The sequence below is a fragment of the Psittacula echo genome (genome assembly GCF_963264785.1).
Source record: "Psittacula echo genome assembly, chromosome: 3".
NCBI lineage: Eukaryota > Metazoa > Chordata > Aves > Psittaciformes > Psittacidae > Psittacula > Psittacula echo.
Window position 1 is genome coordinate 119,214,491 of NC_137736.1, and position 25,909 is coordinate 119,240,399.

Sequence of the window (25,909 nt, forward strand, 5' to 3'; positions counted from 1 at the left end):
CACTACCCTTACACAGGAATATGGGAGGATGCATTGCTGGGCACAGGCTGTAAGATCCTGGAGCTGATGTGATGCAGAAGCGCTGGGGGTTTACTGTTACTGAGGAAGAAGGTATATTGATAATGGCAGCCTCTTGACCTGTTTTTGTCTAACAGATTTCATGTGGCTCCAAGCCATAGTTCATTCAGCTCCAGAAAAGTATGACTTTAAGACTGTGTCATCATACTTTGCAAACATACCTCAGAAAAAAATGAGAGTCTTGCTGTGTCCATATCAAGGAAGGAAATTAATCATACATTCAGTGTTTATGCAGTGATTTTCCCCCAGCTTTATTATTAACTGATATATCATTGTATTACCATCTCAGTCTCAGCTGTGCTTAAGTCACTTGTTTTGGTGTCTCTGAGTTTCCATATGCCAAAAGGGAAAAATAATTATTTGTCCTCATGCTTTGTCTGTGTTGTCTTCTACTGGGGACAGTTCAGGGTAAGGAATTACATTTACTTCATGTATCAAAATCTGGAAACCTAGTGTTGCCTTACAAGAATTTCTAAGGATTCTTTTGACTGCTTTCTCTCCAGATGTCCCAAATTCTTGAAGCAAATAGTTTTTAACTGCTAAAAAGAGTTCCAGTTTCCTGTCAGCCTTTCAAAACAAGAGAACAACTTGGTTTTTCTTGTGCCATTTCTTGGTTTAAAAAACCTGAGTTGACATTTAAGAGAAAATTAAAGTGTTGTGTTTCAAAAACAGAGTAAAAATAACAAGCTTTTATTTTGACATCTCCTGGAAGTGAAAATCAAATTTCCTCTTGCTAAAGTATTTTCTGACAAAATCATTTTTGACATAATGCTAACTTTTTTTGTAAGTGGAAGAAGGGACTGGCATGAGGGTGAGTCCACAGGCACTGAAAGTGTCCCTAAAATTGGCTTAGGGAATGGGGTGTTGCTGGCATGAAAATCAGGATGTGTAGATTTTGGGTTCTAGTATATTTTTGAACAGATTGCTCCGTACATGCTTTTCAGTTTAAGGCTTTACTGATGATCAATGTGATAAGGAACATTTTATTGTTAGAACCTCAAAAAAGCCAAAGCCTGGATTTTCCTAAGGCTCCCAGCTCCAGCCTGCCACTGAAGCAGAAGGGGTTATTTTAGCTTCCTGAAGAGGAGGGTATTGCAGCTGATGTTGCTGAACAGCACAAAGACATTTGACTTGATAAGGCAGAATTTGAGGCATTTTTATTGGGCTTTAAAGCTGATGTGTAGGAGAGTTTCTTCTGCACCCGTTTGGAAGTATGCATGTATCTAAGTGTCTGTAAAGGAAAGAGTCCCCATTGTCTATATGACCTTATGCTTGGCTTGGACTACTTTTAACAGAGTACATCTACACACACACACAAGTGTAGACACATATCGTCCCCATCCTGGAGGTTTTATCTCTGATTCAAGAATTTAGTCCTGTGAGATTGAAAGCAAGAGTAACTGATGCAACAAGGTCAGAATAAGGATGTCCAGCTGTCTCTTGTCATTTCATATGATTATAAATGAAGCAATTGCTATCTCCTCTTGCTCAAGTTGCTTTGATACCTGAGAGCCATAGTCAGAGGCTAAGAACATGTCAGGTGTTGCACAGACCAGTGCAATCAGACAGTCCCTTAATGACAGAGCTTATAATATCCATATAGGACAAGGGACAACAGAGATACAAACAGATGGAAGGAGGACCAAGCAACCATTCAGTGGGACTGCAACAGTCAATCCACTAAGTGATGTTTCAGCCTTCACTTAGTGGGAATAGTTACTGACTCCATTGATGTGTAAGGTGCAAAATGTCCAGCCAGGGACTTGTCTGAATGCCAAACAGATGTAGGATAGAGATCAATTAAATGAACTTATTGGAGGGATAAGTGAGTTGCTTATCAATTAATAATAAGTGATTTGGGGATTGGCAGTGAAGGGCCTTGAAAATAAACACCATCAGTTCATCCTATGTGAGAGACCAAAGAAATGGTAGAAGGGTAGGAACAGAGAAGAATACCTGGGCAGAGCATTGGGTTAATGCAATGATGGTTGCAGCAGTATTCTGAGCTGTGCGGTTACTCGCGAAACCTAGAGGAAAAGGTCCTGTAGTAGCATCATTAGAACTGACAGTCTGGGTCTAGCTGTACAAATAGTCTAACAAGACTAGATTTTAGAGATATAAGAGACTGGAATTCTACACCCTATGGTGTGTTTTTAGAAAATCAGTTCTAAAATGCTTTTTCTAAAATCAGGGCCTATGAAAGTCATCCATATTATTGTAATAAACCCCATCCATTATTGCAAGACCTTAGAAACGAGATGAGAACTGGGACACTATCACATTAGCTGCAGGTATGAACTAGTATGGAGATAGAATCATAGAATCATAAAGCAGAGTTGGAAAGGACCTTAAGATCATCTAGTTCCAACCCCCCTGCCATGGGCAGGGATACCTCACACTAAACCATGTCACCCAAGGCCTCATCCAACCTGGCCTTGAAAATGGACAGGGATGAAGCATTCACAACTTCCTCGGGCAACCCATTCCAGTGCCTCACCACTCTCACAGTGAAGAACTTCCTCCTTATATCTAACCTGAACTTCCCCTGTTTAAGTTTTAACTCTTTACCCCTTGTCCTGTCACTACAGTCCCTAATGAAGAGTCCCTCCCCAGCATCCCTATAGCTCCCCTTCAGATACTGGAAGGCTGCTCTGAGGTCTCCACGCAGCCTTCTCTTCTCCAGGCTGAACAACTCCAACTTTCTCAGCCTGTCTCCATACAGGAGGTGCTCCAGTCCCCTGATCATCCTCGTGGCCTCCTCTGGACTTATTCCAACAGTTCCATGTCCTTTTTATGTTGAGGACACCAGAACTGCACACAATACTCCAAGTGAGGTCTCACGAGAGCAGAGTAGAGGGGCAGGATCACCTCCTTTGACCTGCTGGTCACGCTCCTCTTGATGCAGCCCAGGATACAGTTGTCTTTCTGGGCTGCGAGCGCACACTGCCAGCTCATGTTCATTTTGTCATCGACCAACACCCCCAAGTCCTTCTCTGCAGGGCTGCTCTGAATAATCTTTAATGGTGGTCTTTAATGGTGACTTATTTTCCCCATTGCTATTTAGTTTTTGTTGCAGGTTTCAGAGGGAATTGTTGTGATGGGATGTAGAAGTCAGGAAAAGGAGAGATACAGAACAAATGAGAAGAAAGATGGAAGAAACATTCAAAGGACAGAAGTGCAGAGATAACAGATAAAGATACTGTGTGGCCATAGGGATGGAGGGTCTGAAAGAGTCAGCACAGAGAAAAGAGTTCATTTTCAGAGCACAGAAAACACCCCACTGAGCTCAAGTGGGACTACGGGCCCTTGCTTTCACTGCTTGTGCAGCTGCTCCTTCCAGCTTGAGTGGGCTGACTGCTCCCTTGTGCTGACTGGAGAGCATATCTGAATAGCAAAGAGACTTGCAATTAGAGAAATGCTTCAGAGAGCTAAAAACCTCTCATTTTTGCTGAATGTATATTTTGTTGCCTCTTTATGGTTTTAAGGCATTCAGTTAACAATTAATAATTTTGGGGGTTGTCATCTGCTTTTAGCAAGCAGTGAGATTTGATCCCTGGGTGTTCTAGCTAGCAAATAAGGCAAGGAGCCTGATTTATCAGTGCTAACAAAGGTGGGTGCCTTCATACTTCTGCATTGCTGAGACGAAATGACTTAAAAAAAAGGAAGCATTTATAAGCAAATGCTTTGCTTTTCACCTGAGAGATCTCAACTACACCTCTTTTCCATCCATCCTTAACTCGTTTTGCACATCAGGCCTGGGTAGGAAAAGCTGAGGGGTAGCAGATGGGAGGCTGACTGTTGATCAGTTTGGAAAGCAGCTCCTAACATTTGGCTCACACCTGTCAGCAGACTCCGTATACACTTGTTTATCCTCCTCTGTACCATATGTTTCCATGTAAAATCAGTTCCAATGATCTATTGCCTTACTCCTATCACTCCTATTATGGTCGTAACTGAGCATTTCACAGTCGTTAATTCATTCACCCTAACAGCGTCCCTGTTGCGTAGGCATCTAATATCACCCACTTTACAGATGGGTTAGCTGACGCTCTGATCAACAGCTCCTCAAAAGTCTTACTGAAATCAATGGGAAGGAGACACATCTCCAGGAGATGTGAGTTTAGGAGAGTAACCTACATGCTCAGTTTCCCCCAAGGAATTTGCTGTAGAGTGAAGAATCCCCTTTTTAGGTCCTACGTGGATGCTCAAAGTGGTGATCATTCTTGATTTCTTGACACAGAGCTGTTCCCTGCCTTTGTAAGACCCAGCAGACCTGTGTTTGCTGGTGTTCAGCCTTATTACAACCTTAGCCATTAAACCCTTGTCTCACAACTCTTCGTGTGCTCAGCAAGGCCTTGAAGAAATGCTGTCTGTGACAGAAGATAGAATCATAGAATCATAGAATAGATTTAGTAAAAAAAAAAACAAAAAACTTAGAATACCAGAATCATAGAAAAGATTTAGTTTAAAAGGTAGTCAAAAGCCCATTCACCTAATGTTGTGAGAGCAATCAGCTGTAAAGTGTTCTGCCCCCATGACAGAAGTTCATAAAGACCAAAAAAAGTGTTTCTGCTGCTGTGGAGACTATTTCTCCCATTTCCTCTATTCTTTGTATCCTTGCTTGCCTCTCAGAAAATAACTTCTTTACAGTCCTTCACATTTAAAATCTGTGTAAAGAGGAACAAGCGTTTTTTGAAATGTACTGTGTGTACCTATCAGTCACCTACTTATTAATTATAACTAAAAGCATGATTAATCTGTCATGGATAAGGCTGCTAAGTAACACTAATCATGCTAATGTATTTCTGTCACTTACACAGAAGGCAGCATTATTATCAGGTTTTACATCCATGTGTACTAAGGACCATACACACACTAGCTGCGGAGCACTGGAGCACTTTCTGCCACAGATGGGATGAGGTTGCAGCGTGGATATCTGTATTGCCCCCACAGTGCCTGTGCAGTGATTTATTTACTTTACACCAGTAGGATTTAATGATGTTATCTTTTGCAAGTAATTTTGTTGTCTAAAATGGGTAACAGCTACAGCTATGAAAAGTATTTCCAAGAGCTCATAATGACTATGAATGAAATTCCTCTGTTGGAAGGGTCAGCATGAAGACCAAGATCCTACTTAAGCCCTGCAGCGAGTGGGAGCTAAGAGATGCGTTGGTCTGATACAAACGTGAATGACTAAGGAAAAATAATTCTTTTGGTATGGCAGAGAATAAAACTTTCTCTTTTGTGTTTCTCTTCTCTTAATATTCAACTGATCTGTTCTTTAATAGTGTAGACGCTGGAAAGTTAATTTCCAGGTGCCAAACTCATGACCTGAAATGCTTGTTCATCCATCCTGTCAAGCAGTCGATGGGTGGATCACAGCTAAGCTACACTGTTTAACTCTGTAAAATGCTCTGAAGAAAAGCTTTTCATAGAAAAGAGTTTCAAACCTGACACCTCCAGAAGGCTAATGAGGAACAGAAGACAGGTAGGTCACCCTTTGAAGGAACCATTCTAGTGATGCCTGGGTGACCTGCTTAGACCTGATGTCCTATTTCTGGATGTGCAGCATGTGAAAAATACAACCATTAGGCTCATTAAATATATAAAATGAGGAGAAAAAGCCTGACTTCAAATTTGCCTTTTTATACCTACTAGCTTTTTGGTTAAATAAAATAATGTTTTATATAACAGTTTTTCTTATATATATACCTAGAACTAAAGAACTACACTGCAGAATGATGTCTGCAAGTTGTAGTCTTCATCCCTCCCGTGCTGCATGCCTCAGTGACCCAAATGAAGAAATCATTCCGGTTTTCATCTGAATAAACACCTTGCCACAAGCAGGCAGGGTCTCAGTCAGTAGGTTTCTGAGCATACAAATGTATGAGAGTTCCCAAAGTTTGTACAGGGTAATAGTGTTTTTCTTCTAAGCACTGCAGCAGCCAAGTCACAGTCAGTGCATGGTGGGAAAGCAGAGGAAAATTGATAAGAAGATACCAAGTGCTTCAGAACAAGGGTTGTTTGTGTGGCCTTTGCTTAGCTAATTTTCTTCTTTTTTGCTCTTTATTCATTATAGTTTAGTGCAATGTCATCCACAGCAGATTGTTTGTAGCCACTTAGATTTATTACAGTGACACAGAAATTGTTAAGGTCATCATTAAATCTTGGAGTACTGTCCTAAACATAGACACTCTTTTCTGGCAAAACTGTGCTTCCCTACCCTTTCTTATTAATAAACATGATATCCTTCTGTTTGCTTTGCTTTCATTCTGCACAGCTGTACTCTTCTCTTTCATCAAAAGGCAGTCACAATTTTGTTTATCATACTGAAATACAGATTTTTTTTCTTTATTTATGAATAACATGCTTGGATTTTCCTTATGGAATAGAAATTTAAACAGCACTGACATTTAGAATGTAAAGGATTTGCTCCAACTGATTATAGTCCTGTTAAAATGAGTCACACACTTTTGGTCCAAACTTCCTGACATACACATCCATATATATTAATCACTATGACATCACTGCAGAACTATTTTTACCTTGGTAATAAAAGCTGAATGCATTTGTCAACTTGTCAAATTATATTTAATTCAGTGAACATACAGACAGGTTAGGAAAGACACTTGCTCTCAAATAATAGCAGAGATCAGTTCTACGTGTCCTAAAATGCCGTGCATGTAAAGTCACGTAAAATATTCGCAGCTTTGAAATGTAGGTGAAAAACACTATAAAAACACAAAATGAATGAGGTTTACTAAGAAGAACTAAACTCACCTGTCAACAAATGCGTGGTGTAGTACAAAGATAGGATCATTTGCAGAACCTTGTACTTGGGACATGGAGCCATTCATGTAGATGTGAAGTGCATTATGCAAACCGCTTTGAGATGTGTTTGATATTGCAGTCCGTGGATCAGCAAAGCCTGTATGTTCAAGAGGAAATCATGTGCTGATATGACAATGCATATAATTTTCTTTCCAGTAAGACTGAAGATCAAAGTACCTACTTTCACTTCATTTTCATTCAGCTTTTTAGACAAGGGCTTAAGAAAACAGGTAAAGGAGTGCTAATGTATTTCAAACGCATAGCAAAGATGAAATTATAATAAGCTAAATTAAAAGTCTTGCCATGTAACTAATGCAGGATGTCAGCAAATGTACTGCTTAGCTGCTTTATATTTTTAAATTTCTTTGTCTATGATGCCTGGCTGTTAAAATGCAGCGTAATCACTGCAGACATTTGTGTGTGTTCATCTATTTATGTTGAGCAAATTTATTCACTTTATTTTCATTTTTGATCTCTATACTTACAGGTTCCTAAGATAAAACAGGCTATTTTATCTCATTACATAATCATTTACTATTGTTTGTCTCTATAGAACATGTTATTTTATTAATGGCAACCAACTCAATCCAATAATAACCTTTACAAAAGAATTTGGTAAATAATAATTTTCCACAATCAGACTTGCAGGATGAAAGTCTGTAGATTCTGGTTATTTTGGAGAGCACTTAAAACATGGCCTTTCAGAAGAGGTCACACAGATCAACACCAAATGGGAAATACTGGAAGATGAATCTTTCTATTAGTTTTAATTTGGTAGTCTGTCCATACCTCAGCTCTGATGTTGGTATTCCTAACAGCTGAGCTTCCTCCCTACTTGTAAGGACTCCTAATACAAATCAACTGAATCATCTTATCCTTTTCTGGGATTTCCTGGGAGAGAAACAGCGGAAACCTGCGTTGTCCTCCTAGTCTATTTCTTAACTCAATGCTAGTTCTACTATTTAACCCATGCTACAAAACCTCTCTGTTCTCCCTCTTTGATCTGGTTCCTGAAGATGTCTTCTCACAATTTCTGTAAGCTGTAGGATGAGGAAGCAAAGTGGAAACATATAAAAACATCTTTACAATTTGATACTCAATTAAAAAGAGCTGTGAACATATGCTTGTGCTGATCCTCAGTATTTTCCCAGTATTGTTACAGTTTATCATGTCTGGAAGGTGAAGAAAAGAAGGATCTTAGCTATTTTTGGGAAATGCCTCACATACTTTGAACACTTGCTTTATTTACTTATTTGGACCAAGAACTGTCATTTGAACAAGGATCAGCAATATACTTTTCAAGTGAATCTCCCAACAGCCCTTCTGTTTTTTGCTGTGACTCACATCACAGGGCAATTTCTGACTTTGCAGGCTGGATTCCTTTTGAGGAAATCTAAAATGTGCCAAATATCAGCTAGTGCTCAGTTCATGGGACTGAACTAGAGCTGGTGTGAAAGAACCCCTTCCCTGTCAAAACACTCATGTTTAACATGGAAGTCAGGTCCTCAGTACCATCTGTTGTGCTCTTTGGATTTATTCCTCTTTGAGTCACACAAAGTATTAACCAAGACATGGCTAGAGATGCCTTATGAGTAAGGTCATACCCTATGAACTCGGAATGCTGAGTTCTAGACTCCACTGGGAAATGATCACATTGCTTTGTTACTCTGAAGTCCCTCATTGGGTTTTGCCTTGTCTGTTAACCTCTTCAAACGGGAAAAACATCTGGCACAAAACCACTGGTAATTATAACAAGGATCAAATCATAGCTGTGGCACCGAGGAACCAATGCACCATAATAACCGTCCATGTCTCTGATTGTAATAAGAGGACAAAGATTTTGAGAAATTCAAGAAAAGTCAGAGTAAAAAACATAATCAGGACAGTTGGAGGAGGTAGAGTTGGCTTCTGTTGAAAACTGTAAGACTTCAGGGTGGAAAGAGTCTGAATTTAGGCAAGAAAGAGGAACATGTTAACGCCTACAGATAACTGCATGTTTTAAGTAGATCTGATGTGTATTGGAATTATTGAAGATGCTGCATGGCGACATAAACAGCAATGGGCAGAAGTTCCCAAAGGGAAAACATTGCCCACAGAAATTTGCCTGGTGGTGAATACTGCTACCTAGCTGCCAATCAGGGGAAACAGCAGACTGAAATATTACCTATGAAGAATGATGTACATTGACAGTCTGGCTAGATCTCACAGGATCCAATAGCAACAGTTCTGGCCTTCTTTGCTGATGACCACAGTGTATGATCGTTGGAATCAGGTGATGCAGCAACACTAGGAAATTATTGTGAATAATAACTGAAAATGATCTATCTGTATATAATTCTGAAGCGACTCTTCCACTTATATTCATCTGCATTATAAGTATGTTTAAGGGACGATAAACCTTATGTAGAGTGTAGACAGAAGGGTAGATGGTTTATATCAGACTTGGGATACTTAGGTTTTTCTTAACGAATTGCAAGCACTTGGTCTAACAATTCATAAACCAATATACAAAATACTCTCTTTGGCTCCGGATAGATTTTCATGGAACATCTGCACACAAACAATTTATCTTAATAATCAAAACTCTGTAAAGGGGACAGCTTTAGCAACCTCACCCTCCAGCTCCCAGTTAATTGGGGTGGAGTCAATCACTGTCAAAGGTGACATCATGTTTAACTATATGCATTAAAAGTTCTAGTATCTGATTTGTCATTATGAAAACTCATATAAATTGTTATCAGGAATAAAACCACAATGTGATGTCACTTCACTTTATTACCCTGGGTCTTATTCTTTTCTCTCAGACTTTTAAAAAGGCTTCAGTGCAGTCACCTGTTCAGGATGACACACTGTGAAATGGGGTACAGCAAATGAAAAAGAATATGTGAATAACATGAGTATTTTTTTCAGGATACTGGAAACTTTGCTGAAGTGGCTGCAGTAAAATCACCTCCACAGCAAACGTGAGGCTACAGACCTACAACTGCAGTGAGCAGAAATAAGAGCTCCTTGCCTCTAGATAGGGGAACTCCACTTTCTCCACCTGCCTTGCCACCTGCTCTGCCTCCCTTTCTCATGAGTATCCTTGTACCAGCTAATTTAACTCACTATCCTGGCAGTAAACTACCCTGGAGTATGGGATTTCAGTTTTTTCCAGGCTACTGAGATACAGCATTTCATGTAAGGGTATGATGAGAACCTCCAAAAAAGGAGGGAGAGCAACTGATGGCAGAGACTGCACAGAGAAACTGGACTGTCTCTGATGACAGCGAGTTATCAAATCATTTGGCCAGTATAGGAAGCTGTGGCATTCAGACATCCTTTTAAACCCTCGTTTAATTACGGTGCATTAGAAATAGCCATTAGGATCTACATCACTGAAGTGATTGGAAGTTTTACGAGTGGTTTCAATAAGAGAAAAATCACATTTTTAAGAGATCATGAACTTGATTCTGCTCCTGCTTATAGCACTGTAAGTCAGCAACAGTGATTCAGTGGGTTTGAAGTAGCTTCACTGGAGTAACGCCTGCTTAAATCAGAGGGGGATTTAGAATCATAGAATCGTAGAATAGTTAGGGTTGGAAAGGACCTTAAGATCATCCAGTTCCAACCCGCCTGCCATGGGCAGGGACACCTCACACTAAACCATGTCACCCAAGGCCTCATCCAACCTGGCCTTGAACACCGCCAAGGATGGAGCATTCACACCTTCCCTGGGCAACCCATTCCAGTGCTTCACCACCCTCACAGTAAAGAATTTCTTCCTTATATCCAATCTAAATTTCCTCTGTTCAAGTTTTAGCCCAGAGTTTACTATAGGAGGAGCTATTGATGCCACTCAAAATTAAGGCTGCCTGACAGTTTTTAGGGTGATATATAGGTGGTTCTTAGTGAACATGCAGTTAGGTAAGTTGTATGTCTTTTAATAAAGATTTAATTATGTTAACTGTGGATTTTACAATTCAGTAATGGAAACCATGGAAGTTCATGTACAATCAGTCAAGGGCAAAGCTTTTTATATTAAAAGCAGATAGTGTTTTCCTCAGTTGCTCATTTGCTTCTAACTGAGGCTCTGCATAGATTTTGCAGGACTTGGAGAGCATTAGCAGCATTCAGTGCTACAGGAATGGAGGAACCATTCCAATAATCCTATCTCCTATGATTATCTTAGTGGGCTGCTTAACATCTCTAGGATCCCTAACATTGAGTTATTCATAACAGTCTTGCAGGTGGCTTTCTTAACTGTTTTTCTTACAAAATAAATTTTAGTTTTGTGTGGTTTTCTAGGCCAGTTGTTGAGACAGTTTGTAGACAACACCAAGTTGAGTGGGAGTGTTGATCTGCTGGAGGGTAGGAAGCTCTACAGAGGGATCTAGATAGGCTGCATCAATGGGCTGTGGCCAATGGTATGAGGTTTAACAAGGCAAAGTGCATTTGGGTCCTACATTTGGGCCACAACAACCCCAAAAAAATGCTACAGGTTTAGGGAAGAGTGGCTGGAAACTGCTCATGGAGTTTCATGTGGGTGTTGACAGATGGAACTGAACATGAGCAGCTTGTACCCAGGCAGCCAAGAAGGCAAACAGCATCCTGGCCCATATCAGCACCAGTGTGGCAGCAGAGCCAGGGCAGTAATCATCCCCCTGTACTGGGCACCGGTGACGCCACATCTCGAATCCTGTGCTCAGTTCTGGATCTCTCACTACGAAAGAGACATTGAGGTGCTAGAGTGGGTCCAGAGAAGGGTAATGGAGCTGATGAAGGATCTGGAGCACAAGAGTGATGAGGAATCACTGAGGGACTTGGGGGGTTTAATTTGGAGAAGAGAAGGCTCAGTGGGGACCTTATCACTCTCTACAACTGCTTCTTTGTTTATTGAGGTGAGGGTTGGTCTCTTTTCCCAAGTAATGAGAGATAAGACGAAACTGCCTCAAGTTGTACCGGGGAGGTTTAGATTGGATATTAGAAGAAAATTATTTACTGAAAGGATTGTCAAATGTTGGAACAGGCTGCCCAGGGAAGCGGTGGAGTCACCATCCCTGGAGGTATTTAAAACACATGTAGATGTGGTGTATAGGGACATGGTTAGTGATGGATTTGGCAGTGTTCATTTTCTGGTTGGGGTCAATGATCTTTAAGGTCTTTTCCAAGCTAAATGATTCTGTGATCCTATTATTGTATATCTGAGTCTAACTGGCTGATAAACTTAGTCCTGCTCTCCCTTAGGATGATTTTTTCTTTAATAAGGATTTAACATTTTAGGGAATTTTAAGTCAGATAGATGTATCTACTTTAAAACAGGAAGGGTATAAGAGTTTCAAGGCCATATCCTTGCTGGTCTTTGAAATTAGTGATGTTCTTCTGACTTAGGTTTGTGGAGTTTTTCTGCCATTGGCAGTATCACAGGAAATTTTTCAGGGTTAAATCTTACATATTTTCTGAAGCAATGTTATTGCTGTAATCTCTCTGGAGTGAGGTAGTTGCACGATGCACAGAATTTGGCTTAGGGGCTCTAGTAAATGAAAGTTTGTGATTGTCTAATTTAGACCGTGTCACTGTCTAGATTTTTCCTCTAAAATGACTGTTGTAGAGCTTCACTGTGGTCTGGGGACAATAGTCTTTTTAGTTCTCTACTAATAGCCCTCTGCAAGTTAACAGCATTTCCTCGATGTGCAGCATAAGTTTACCCAGAGATTGATGTTTGAGCTGGGTGAGAATGTTGGCTGTAGGGTATAATTTTTTTGATTAGAAGTTTTCTGTTGGCAAACTTCATTTTGAGAAACCATTTTTCATTAGCTATATGTATCACAGTGAAAATGCTGAGAAAATTTTCCCAGATGAAAATCTCTTATTTCAATAAAAAAAGGAAAATGTCCTATTCAAATGAAATTACATTTTGAAATGTTTGATGTTTCATTCCATTATTTCATGACAGAACAGCAGTAACAATGCGTAATTGTGACAGACAGTGGAATGGTATGACATGGCTTGACTTGATACCATGTGTCATGAGTTAATTATGAACAATGAAAGTGATATAGAGTTTTAGAATTTTTTTCTTTTTAAATGTTCTTTTGTTATTTTGTGCCAGACTTGGAAGGCACTGATTTTCATTTGAAATTGCCATGAATAAAATAATTTCAGATGTGAAATTTGCTCACAAATAACAAGAAATTTTAAGGTTTTCAGCTTCTTTTATTCTTAGGAGATAGCATTTGAGGTGTCACACCAAAACTGAAGTCCACAAAGGAGAAACCCACCTATTTCATTTGTAGTCAGGTAATCCATTTCGGATCTCACCTGATGATGATAAACCGGACTGATTTTTGGTTCTCATCTTGTATCCTTGAAGTGTCCAGTGAAGTCAAAAACATTCCGCAGTTATGGCCATGATTCAGCAAATCCTAAATAAAATGTTTTTTCCCACTTCAAGTGGCAATGTGGAAACTGCTTTTAACCTGTTGTTTTCCAGTTAGAACAAAAACTGGCCTGTCCCAAAGTGAAAGGACAAGCCATGTGCTCAGCCTCATTGGGGTGTTGTTTTATTGAACAATACTGACCTTCACTGTTTATGGCTGTTGTAGTTAATCTTTGAGTGACAAAATTTCTGTCTCTGTGCAAAATTTTCTCTTAGTCAAACAGAGATTCAGCCTGCACAATAATGCTCATACCTACCTCTTTGAAGGGTAAAATGGTGGTGTCTTTGCTCCAGTACAGTCAAGCATGGAAGAGCATTAAGTTTTGGCTAGAAAGGATTCTTCTATATGATTGGTTCTTCTAAGTGAGAACATTACAGAACTAAGACTGAAGAGTATATCTCACATTGGTATAAACCAGGAGCCACTCGATTACAGCCACTAGGTTGGTTCTGGTCACTAGAGTAGCTCCAGTACAGTCTATAGACTTACTTTGGATTTATGTTGAATCTAAAAGATATTAGAATTTGACCTTAGGTGTGTTGGCACAAACTTGTGTAAACAAGTAAAGAAGGACTGAAAAGTTTTTTGCTTAAGAAAAGTAGTAAATGTTAGGAAATATAGTGTTAGGTTTGTAAGAATGCTGTCATGTAAAAGCAGGCACTGGCACAATAAATACAAGCTGGCAATTTAAGCTTGGCATCTGTACAATAAAAAATAATAAGCAGGACACTTTTAAGAAAAAAGCTAACAAAATATGTTGGTGGTTTTTTTTTTTTTGGCAGTAATACTTGTTGAAAATCTTATCACCATCTTTGTCAACATTAACCATGTATTCTCGGCTTCATATTCCAGTTCACTATCGTGTTGGCTATATAAGTTAGTTGACAGAAATGTTTATGGTCCTGTGGTATACAGTTGAATGTCGACATAATTCTGGTTAAAAAATAAAATATCCTCAGAGAAAAAAATATGTAAAAAGTTGTTTCTGATTGAATAGGATCCATCTCCATAGTAATATAGAGAAATTCTTACTGAGCCACACCTGGCTCACATTCAGAAAGACTCATCACCAGAAAAAACCCTTATTAAGGGATGCTGTGGACACAGCTATGCTTTAGTGATCTCTGGCTCTAAGGAAATATTCTTATGGAAAGAAAGATAATATCACTCTGTTGCATTTTACAATTTTCCATATCAGCCCTTGAGCAATGTTAATCTTCTTTAGCTAAGCTATAAAAGTTAGACAACAATATAGGACCTGGTAATTGCACTGGGAGTTGAACTATGAGCAAACATGGTCACTTTATTAACAGGATTTCCACTAGAATAGAGATCTAATGTTAGGTTGTTTTGGTTTCATGTCTACAGAGCTACTAAGCAGGGGACATTCATTGTCTCAGTCTTACCCTACTAAGCTACAGCTTCCCAGGCTCCCTCAACATGCTTCACAGGGCTCACAAAGGTCCATCTCCACTGCCAGGAGAAAAGGAGCTTCTTAGGCTCTTTTCTTCCCTTTTAGAATCACATAAGAATGGTCTTACAGATTCTCTGAGAGGGCTACAATATGTGTCATGGAGGCCATATCTTGATGGATTGATAAAACAGACATTCTCTGCCCTGTGTTAACTGGATTCATCCAGAAGAAATGAAGCATCAATGACCAACAAAATAAAGGTTCTGTAACTACCTAAGGTGTATGGATTCTGAATTGTATCTGGCTTGCATATATCCATGAGAACACATTTGGGTTTTTTTTCCCCCAGTCTATTAGAACTATCTAAATCTCAAGAAAAACATTAGAACCTAATAGTAGCAAACATGACATGCCTTGTGTGGTATTTGGAGGGCTCCAAATGACCTCACTGATGAGCAGGAGCTTCATAACCTCAGTTAGGAGAAAGATGAACACTCTTCACTTTCTGAAGGGTTGTTACACAGAGCAAAAGAACTCACTTGGAGGAAAAAAACTGATCCAGAAGAGTTCTTGTAAGATGCAATGATATTACCATTATTCAGATTAAAGCACGATCCTCTTCAAGTGTGGTTGGCAGATGACACTATGATGTTAACAAAGACCAGCCATGACTGTGCTTGCTAGCCATGAAATTAATGTGACAGAGAGACAGCAATAGAGAAAAGGTTTGACAGATTAATGAAACGAAACAGTGACTCTGATTTTAGAGTTAAAATCACTTCTTCCAGGCTCTTTGAGAAGTGAAGGTGCTTTTCTGATCATATGTTGAACATAGCTACTGTTATTTTCAATGAGAAAATGAATCCATTTTTATCAAAGGGGTATACTTGATCTATGACTCTATTTAGCTGCCAGTTTAGAGTCAACTTTGACAAAAAGCAGGTTTTGCCCTTTTTATGCAAGTGCTCACTCAATTACTCTTTTTTAATGAGCAGTCATGATACTGACTTTTTGGCTTAGTGAGTGAATGGTCTGTTTTGACTCCGCTTCTCAGCAAACCCCTATGCGGCTCAGCATAACTTCCATAGACTGTGCATTTGGTTTTGTTCAGAGCACTAGCAACACGATGGTACACTCTCATTATTTTATGACTTGTTTATTTCAGTTCTCTTTTCTCTACTCCTATTCCACACTTTGCATCTATTTACATACTTTAAGGACAAAAACGTAAGCAAATCTCTACTCAGTTATGTCACCTTTTTCTTTCCCATAATTTGTGTAGTTTCTGTTTTCAAAGACAAAAAGCACAGCTATGTCCAGAGCTGGAGTCAATTAATGTCTGGATTCTCAGCACAAAAATTTCACATTTTTGAATGGTTTTAGAGCTTAAACTGCTTCTTCTTTTTTTTTTTTTTTATTTTTCCCCAAGAAATCTTTACAGCATTCCACACTGCATTGAAGAGTTATACTGAACTTATTAAGAGTTTTGATTTCTTATCCTTACATGAACTCCTTTAATGTGTTATTTTGGCCCTTGCACAGTTACTTCCAAGAAAAAATCTCTGGGATATCAAAAGTAGGTAACATTTCATTTAGCTGATATATAATGCTGTAGGAATATTAATTGATATATATAATATGCTATCCTTATTCATTAGCAAATGAGCAAGATTCAAAAAAGACTGGGTAGACAGATAATTAAGAATAATTACTCCTTTTAGCTAATGTCCCTTGTCTACTAGCACATTAGGAGCATTCAAACCAGGTTGGATAGTTAGATAATTAAGATAAAAAACTAAATTCTTCTGGAAATTATATCAAGTCTCATTTTTATAGATATAACTTAATCCTTAATCGTTAGAATTTGGAGTGAAGTCTGCTATGGAGTTCACAGTTGAAAGATGTAGACATAACATGCCAACTGGCAGCACCCTTTTTCAGCTTTGTAGACCTCTGGAAGACAGTGGGTTCCAGGGCAAACCTGTAACGCACATGGACATGGTTATGTGTATGTAGATTATTAGGTGGTTTCCTTTTATGCAGTCTTACATTTGTTAGCTGCGTCTGCTGCAGAGAATACCAGGAGATAATATCTCAGTTTTTATTTTCTTATCAAATGCCTTTAACATAGTTCTTTCTGTCTGTTGCTATTCCAGGAGAAAACAGAAGTTTTTATTTCTTTTTGAGTGGTGCTCCATTGAATCTACTCACACAGCCAAGTTTAGTGACTCTAACCCCAGAAAGACTCAATTTACAAATGGAAATGGCATAATAGAATAATCATGTTACCTTCCAAAGTGTTTCGGAAACTGTAATTGGCCATTTTATCCATGGGTCCAGATTCATACTGAGTCAGTGATAGGCAAAATTCAACTTCAGCTGAGGATGGGAGCCTTGGGGTCCTTGATTTATCATTGTTCCCAGGATTTCGCAGTATAGGTCCCTCACTTGTGGCATTGCATAAAGCCTCACGGCTGTTGTACTCTTCAGACCGAGTACAAATTACCTGTATAAAACACTTTCTATTAGCAGAGTTGCAATTGTAAAAAATAAAAACAAACAGAAGAAGTTAATATTTTTTTTAGGAGTGAAGAAAATGTGTAATGTAATAAGTTTGTTGCAAGAAAGAATATATATTAATTTTAAAATTTCTGTATATGATTTTCATATAAGCTGGGTTATTTGAAAGAAGACATCCCTCTAATGCAGGGCACATTTTAAAAGAATACACTAATCTGTATCTGAAATGACCCATGTGGACTAAGGCATCAGTTCTCATTTATATCCTTGAAAACTCTCTGAGGCTAAATTCAGTGTTACCTACAAATGTAGGTAAGCAAGACACAAGGCAAGACACAAGTGGAGTTAAATCTGCTGCTGCAGTTGCTAAATGGAGGATTTTGGCTTCAGCCAAAGCCTCCTGAACAAAGCCAAAATCACAGATTTTTGCTCCCCACACAGTAAGAGGGGGAATTGTTGGCTTTGAGTATGAAAATAGCTCCAAAACCAAAACCCTTTCATTCTGAAAATATCTGTGTTTTGTCAGACTGAATGGGCATTTAGTTTCACTCTGTCTTGATGATGCTGTATGTACAAAACGCGAAAAGATGCTGCTCTACTTCCGAGGAATGTTACAAGGATGAAAATGTATCACCAATTGAGATATCATAGTGATGGGTATTGGAAAAGTACCTCCATGTCTGAATACAGATATTAAATGCTGTCAGAATCGAACATAATTTATATAAATACTCTGGGTTCACAGGCAAAGTCCAGTTACCATCGCATAACAAGTCATTATTTGTCAGATTATCTGTAGAAGCTGCTAGTCCAATTTGAGACTCCTGGAAGAGAACTGAAGTTCAATGTAACCTCAAATGACAGTCAGCTAGTTTTGGCTGAGTCAAGCTCCTTCACATTTGCCATGAGTTAACACTATCCACACAGTCTGTAAGTGTCACTAAGTTGCTGCTCAATATCTTTTTATGCCACAATAATATATTTATTATCTAAAAATGTGAGTCTTTGATGATTATGATCTTTTATCGTAGCTCTCACTGCATGTCTTTCTTGGCCAGAAAAGTGATCAGGATGAGAGGGAGGATTTTTTTTGTCATATTCTGGTACAATAAAAAAACAGGGAGTTAGCACAATTGCTAACTTGCATTTCTACTTTACATTCAGGAACTTCCCTGATATGGAGTCAGTACGGAATACAGAGGAAAATATAATGACATAAGCAGAAGTTCAGACTAAAGAATTCTGTGGGTGTGCATAGCGGTACAGCTGATGGGTCTATGAAAATCGAACAGAACAACAGTGTTCTGCTATCTATTGTTTTGGCTTCTTTTTTTACTGAAAAACCCACCAAAACAAATAAAACTCCAAATCACCAGAGATTCCTTCAAAATACAGGACTCTGTGATTATCAGATAATCAACATAGTTAATGAGAATTTTGTGTGGAAAAAGAAGAGGTTCGTTACTGAGTGAGACATCATAGAGGAGAAAACACATAACACTGAAACCTCTAGAATTCTTTCATCCTGTAAGTGTATTTCTATTTCATGGAAAGAATGAATGAGAAGGTGAGTGAAAGCAATCATCTCTGCTAGAATGGGATGGAAGAACATGAGATTTTCTTATTGTGCAGGGAGTAGGAGATTCACTTCACCAGCACAAATTGCCAGACTCAAGCAACACTTGAGGATGACCTCTGCAGTCAGCAGAAAGGCATCTCCGGAGTGTGATTCAGCCCTCCTAAGCCAGATGTCTGGTAGGTGAGATGTACTTACCTCTAGGGGTGCCTACCTCTCTCCATTGACTAAGTCAATGAAATAAAATGTATAAAAAAATCAATGCAAACCCAGTCTCTGGACTGCAGTTAGCAAGGGAAGCAAAATTAAGTGTTCCACTTAATGCTCTGTTTCTGCATTAGAATGGGATGAATCATACCCTAGAGGTATGGATATGCCTCTGAAGTGACTAAAGACAGAGCCAAATGCAAGTTGCTTTGTTGCCTGACTAACTCAAATGAGTGTAAGGATATGAAATGAATCCTTTTTTAAATGATTTGACCATGTCAGAAAGTGTCTGACGAAGCTCGTGATATAACCTAGATTTCTTATGAATCTGGAGTTCTTAAATGATAAATTTCCTATGAATATGAATCTCATGAATAAATCATTCTTGTCATTTTGGGGATTTTTGAGGAGATAAGAAAGCTTATCAGAGAAATACATCCTTGGAGACCGCTCTATTAGCTGAAATGTGCTCTAGTAGTCTGTTAAAATAACCAAGGCATCTTTGAAGGCTGTAGGAAGTTGTCCAGCAGAGAGCTGGAGTTGTCGAGCAGAGTGTTTCATGTTCACATTTCCCCCAGAAGCTCACCAAGTGGGTCAGAATTGTGCTTATAAGAGGGACTGAGGTCAGGACTGTGCCTCTAAGAAGTCTCTTCTAAGAATCCCCATCGAGAAGGGAGAAGGAGTGAAGGGAGAGACCTACTGTTATAAACACAAAGCATAGCTACAGTGCTGGTTTTACGATTGCTTTGTGTTACTGAAAATTTATTTCTGTTAGAAGGAAAATAAGGGATGATTCAAGAGATGCTCCAGTAATTTCTTTGTTTATAAAAATGCACAGCCCTATGTCCCTAGAAATGCACTTACAAAGAAGGCAAGTGTGTTTTGGCTGGTGAAGCTCAACTCATTTCCCAGTTGGCATTTGGCTCAGAAAATACATACATACATGTGGATTTTCTGTTTAACTCTGTTTTCTGTGGACTTTATTCAGGTCCATATCTGCCTTGCCATCTTCTATCTTTTCATCTTCTCTCCACTGCCATGGGAATATATTCCCATTGCGTCTTAAAGAACAAACAGATTCTTCCTTCAAGACCAGCTTTTCAGATATTCAGAGAGGGAATCTTTAAGCATGAGCTCAAATATAACTAAAGGAACACCTTCCCTTTGTTCTATTTATCAATTTCAGTGGGATTTAATGCAACTCTTCATGTTATGAGGCTTATAAATTATTAGAGTGCTAATTTTTCTTTTACATTTACTTCTTAGTGTATTCCTCATTAACTGTCTGACAAACCAAATTCATCCTAAACAGAAGCCAGATGCTATAAGGTAACTAAGTCATGGTCAAGAAAAGCCAACATATGGGCCAGGAATGAAAATATTTGCCTGTGACTTTCTGCTATTTTTTTTTTCTGACCTAAAAATTAAGGTCTGGCCATAAAATTAGCCTGGATGCTTTTCCAGAAAGGTGTAACTTATGTAATATAAATTATGGGCCTACCCTGAAAGTATAATTTGCTGGTTTATCAGTGATGTGATGTGTAAGTTGTAACAGAACATGAGTCAATCAAATTGTTCTTTCTAGATGTAATCTGCTTAAAGCACACACAAAATGGGTCACATCATTACCTTTGGTCCATTCAGCAGGAGTACTTTCTACTAGAAACATGATATTGTGTTCCCTTCTGCAACAGTCCTAAGCAAATTTATCAGTTCACCCTGGACAAGGCTTCCTATTCAAACTGCACCAAGTGCCTGCTCTCCTTCATGCATTAATCCATCAGCTACAGGGAAATCGTTGGGAAGATACTCCGAGGAAGTGCTTATGTAAGTAGTTAGCAGAGTAAATGCCAGTAGATGGCACTCCAGAATACGCAGCATCTTTCCTGGGCCTTGTAGCACCCAGCACAAAACATCCCTTCGTGCACTGCAGTTGAGATCTTTAGCACAGCTCTTTGTATTGTTTCTTAGAAAACCGACTGTAAATGTTCAGAAGTGCTGCTGCTGTCTCGCACCTTTCTGCGACTGGGAAACCCTTTCTTCTTTCAAAAAGACAGAGCAGGCCCTGTGCCTATATAAAGTGAATTGCATTTCAGGAGTGTTCAGCGATGTTCAGTTCTTTGCCTGCTATTTTTAAATTCAAAGCTTTGGGGGTTTTGGTGAGACATTCTTTGTGGTTTCTTTGTACTTATTGGAGCTGAGCTCACAGGGACAGCCAGTACGGGTGACATAGCTGAACACTTAGAAAAACGTGATTTTCTATGGTATTGAAATAGCTGCTCACTTACAAAGTGAGCTGAAGTTCCTTAGTTTGCTGGAGCAGTACTGCCATTCAAAGGGTTAATCCACACCTATGCATCCTTTTGAGCTGGTCCCTTACTCTGCTTCTCTTCTGAGCCCACTGAGGGTGAGTCTCCCCCCATCCAGAAGCTGTATCATCATGTTTCACAGTGTTATGCTCCAGGTTAAAATAGCCTAAAAGAGCCACTTCAGACTACAGTCAGAGCAACCACATGGCTTGCTTTCTGTGACTCCCATCCCAGCCACAGGGATGTGATGTGACACATCCCCATGTCTCCGTTTGTCCTATGTGAAGTCCAGACTTCTCAACTGGAGCCTTGGGTCCCATTTTTGGCCAAAAGAGATTTTGCTCTGATTCATTGCCTTTCTCTATCTTTCTCCTGTTATTCTCACACCCTTGCTTGGGAGCAGCATTAAAACGCAGCCCTCACACGGGATTTAAAATGTTTGGCAATTTTAAAGATGTTTAAATTTTACTTTTTTGGCTGCACTAGGGTCTGGCATAATCTAATTCTAATTAACTGGCATCCAGAAGTCATTTACTCACCAACCAGGGAAAATGCAAGGATATTCCCAAATAACCAGCAACAGAACAAACTGTTGGGAGCTTGCTTTTATAGGCAGAACTTTAAAGATGCTGTATCTACAACAGATCAAAAATTTATTAAGACACTGTGTATATTTATATCTGGTTCTTCATATACTCCTGAATATTAACTGGAATGGAAAGGTAAAACTGAATAAAAAGAAGAAAATTTGGAAAGCAAATATTTAGAGAAATTCTAAGAAACCTCTTTGTGTAACGATAAGGTCATTAATTATCTTTCTGACCCTTATGACATTTGCATTAACTGGAAGAGCTATGAAACTCAAGCTAAAAAGAGATGAGACAAACACAAAGTGACAGTGCTGAAGCAAATACAGAGCCTTCAAGGTATTTTCTCAGCCTTCAGTAAAAGCTGGCTGAATTTCACCTTTTTGCTCAGAAGCAACCCAGAACTGGGAGGTAATTTTATACCCCATTCAGCACCTCAAAATGCTGCTGGGGTGGAGTAGGAAGCTCTGCTATCAATCAGTGCTGAAATATTCATTAACGCTTTCTGGTTTGGCAGAGCAGGATTCCCTGCTTTCTGTCTGTCTCCAAGCTATACTGTTGGTGCTGCTGTCTCCACATGTCCTGCAAATTCACTAGGACACATCTCTCAGAGATGTGATACAGAGAGATGGTAAGCTGCTTTTTCTGGTGATTTATTAGCAAACCTATTTTTTATTACATTCCTTAGCTATTAATTTATACACCTCTGAAGATGCTCATGTTTTACACTGCATGACTCCTGAGCAAGCATGGCTATATAGTAGAAAACAGCCAAATAACCACAGGCAAAACTCTGCTGTCACACACACGTGATCCCATAGAAGAATGGGAATTACTCTGAGATTACACTGACATAAAGAGGCTGAGGATATCCGAGTGGCTGCTCCTGCTGTGCACAGATCCTGGTTTCCTCAGGCGGTGGTGTGGCATGTACAGAGTTACCGCTTTGCAGCAGGAAACATTTCAAATTTATAACCCATGTAAGCATATTATTAGGAGATCAATACTGATAGAGATTCAGCTGGACAGGGTGCTGGGCTATGTCAGCTAGACTGTATTTTTGCAAAGAAAGGTTGGAGTGTGGGGTGTCCCTGCCCATGGCAGGGGGGTTGGAACTGGATGATCTTAAGGTCCTTTCCAGCCCTAACTATTCTATGATTCTATGACCGGATGACCCTTGAGGTCCCTTCCACCCTGGTATTCTGTGAGTCTTGATCCTATGATTCTATGATTGATAAAGTCTACTTGCTCTATTTGGGTTGTGGTTTTTAGTTTACCAGCCTATAGCTGGTACAAAAAAAATATCAAGTTATAATAAGAAATAAAGCCATGGAGTTCATGACATATTTGGGTGTCCACCAAATGGATGGATGTAAGACTTTGGCTGATTTAAGAATCAAGAAGTGTTGGGTTCTGGTGTTTGTATTTTTGAAAATATCCTGAAGTTTTTGAAGGTGGGCATGAAACAGTTCTTCAAATGATTCCTTCAAACTATTCAGCTAGCAATACACCCCCCTGATAAACTGTGCTTAGAATTAAATTGTTGTGTCTGAATAGCTGAATTTCATATTTCTTATAAAGTCATATCTTCAGGTAGTGGATCTAAAATACTGTCATTATTAGTCCAGGAGCACTACATCCATTTTCTATTTGTGTAACTTGTTTCCCTTTTGTAGTAGCTTTACATTTGTGTAAGTGCTTCTACAGAGTGATACAGAATGACATTCCAAAGGAAATTCTTAGTGCTTGCATCAAAGAATTGGCTGCAGGCTTACACCAGCATATCTGAGAGCAGACAGCTCTCCACCTTATGCAATTACTTCTCTCAAGTCACATCTTTTAGGAGGGACAAAAATACTGGGGGCTAAAGTTGGAGCTATAGCCTGCTTGCCATGAGAACTAAACCAGCACTTGTACTCTCCTGCTTTATTTTCTTTATCGTCTCTCTAGTACACTGTGGGGATCCCCAAGCTCTAATGTTACTACCTGTAGAAAGATTCTGATTTTGTTTGCAGAAGGCTTTTTATACATTTGTAACTCCACTGCTTCAGTTATTTCTCCAGATTAGTTCTGGCACAGAGGAGAGCAGAATTTCACCTACTACTATTTAAATGAGGCATAATTATTATTGTTTGGTTTTTGTTGGGATTTTTTAGCACATCCATTATCTAGAATAATTATAGAAATGGGCACCAACCTCTCAAATGTCACGGAAGATCTCCATTTTCCATACAGCTTTCTGTTAAGTCAACATAGAATTGCATAAACTGGTAAAGCAGTAGTAGGTGTCATGCAGCCCTAATTCCTAATTCAACACTTGTATTATCGCAAGCAAGTAACTAAAAACATGAGAAAATCCTTCCCACCTACCCTAAAGCATAAGCCAAGCAAACAAATTGAAACACTAAAGATTCCTGATAGTCTTGCTGGTAAAATCTAAGGCAGGAATCAGAATTGTCACTTAGATGATAAACACAAGAAAAATATGGAAGGATAATTCACTCAGCTAAATGGTAACAGCAGCATGTTGAAGGAAAAGTAAGGCAAAAGCAAAAATTTCAGCATGTATTCATGGGTATCCATGTTGCCATGGCAACTTCTCAATGGAATAAAGTATTTTCTCCTTTCTTTAGGGATTAAAAAAGAGATGCTGTTCTGCAAATAAGCACTTTACCTTTTCTTTTTAAGACATCTATAACTATTGCCTAACATAGCAGGCATTGTTTTGTTATGGGAAGAGACTTAAAATTCTAAAAGGAACACCATATTACAGATGAGTTTTTTAAAAGGTTTCTCTTGCCCTCTTTTCATTTTGAGTGCTTATTGAAAGCCTAAATTCCTTCACATTTCTGGATCCTCCTCTTTTCTTCTCTCTTTCTGTTTAGCTACAGAGCTTGGATAATCAGTGTATTCTGCAGCAGATTTGTGGCTGTTTTCCGGTTCAAGCTTAGGCTATTTTTGTTCCCTTTTGAATTTCTGAAGTGAGATTCTGATTTCTTACTTAATGCTACTTGAAGAAGCTGTATCGACTGTTATTCCATCAGAAGCAATTGTTTGAATTTGTATTCAAGACTAATAAAGAAACATCAGTTTGTGTTGTATCTTCATCCCAAACTCACTGACTGAAAATGCAGATCTGTTCAATCTCTTTCATTCTTTCCCTAGATAAGGCAGCAATTATGCATAGACAGAGGATGTCAAAAGAGGATAATAACCTTTGAGGGTAAATATATTGTAGTCAGATTTTGTATTTTTTTTAAGTGTAACATACACAGAAATGGCTGAAAAATAGAAGTGGTAAACACCCATTATCAGAAATCACTTTGAAAACTTGAGCAAAGAACTTAGAGCTTTTATACATACACTGACAATGCATTTTAAACACAGCACAGGTGTTTTTTTTGTTTTACCTATTCAAGTTATAAAAAAAAAATACTTGCTAAAGCACTTTTTAATAAAAATTTGTCTTTATTTTCTGAATATGTTTGTGGGAACTGACCTTATATGAGAAGTTATAAACCTGTTTCTTAAATATATACATTGCTACTTGTAAATTTTCTGTGCGCTTATTACCAGGATGGAAAAATTCTAAGAATCTTTGTATGTTTTATAATACCTTTGATCAAAATGAGCTAAACATAGAATCATAGAATCATAGAATAGTTAGGGATGGAAAGGACCTTAAGATCATCCACTTCCAACCCCCTTGCCATGGGCAGGGACATCTCAGACTAAAACATGTCACCCAAGGCTCTGTCCAACTCGGCCTTGAACACCACCAGGGATGGAACATTCACGCTTCCTTGGGCAACCCATTCTAATGCCTCATCACCCTTGCAGTAAAGAAACATAACTGTAACCATATAACTATCATAACTATATGACCTCCCCAGTTCCTTTAGAAAATCTGCTAGTAACTTGCTGACTCCTTTGTGCTACTTGCCTCCCACTATCTTGGTTATCTCCTC

At 38.9% G+C, this 25,909-nt stretch overlaps 1 protein-coding gene across 1 annotated transcript in view; it reads right to left on the reverse strand.

Moving 5' to 3' along the window:
- Positions 1 to 25,909, reverse strand: part of TYR (tyrosinase) — a gene marked incomplete at both ends in the record, with an annotated part of 51,170 nt that overhangs the window by 22,680 nt on the left and 2,581 nt on the right. The window contains 2 exons of the mRNA XM_080612918.1: positions 6,859 to 7,006; positions 17,032 to 17,248. Coding sequence (XP_080469044.1) covers positions 6,859 to 7,006; positions 17,032 to 17,248 — 365 coding nt within the window. The remainder of the gene's footprint in view (positions 1 to 6,858; positions 7,007 to 17,031; positions 17,249 to 25,909) is intronic.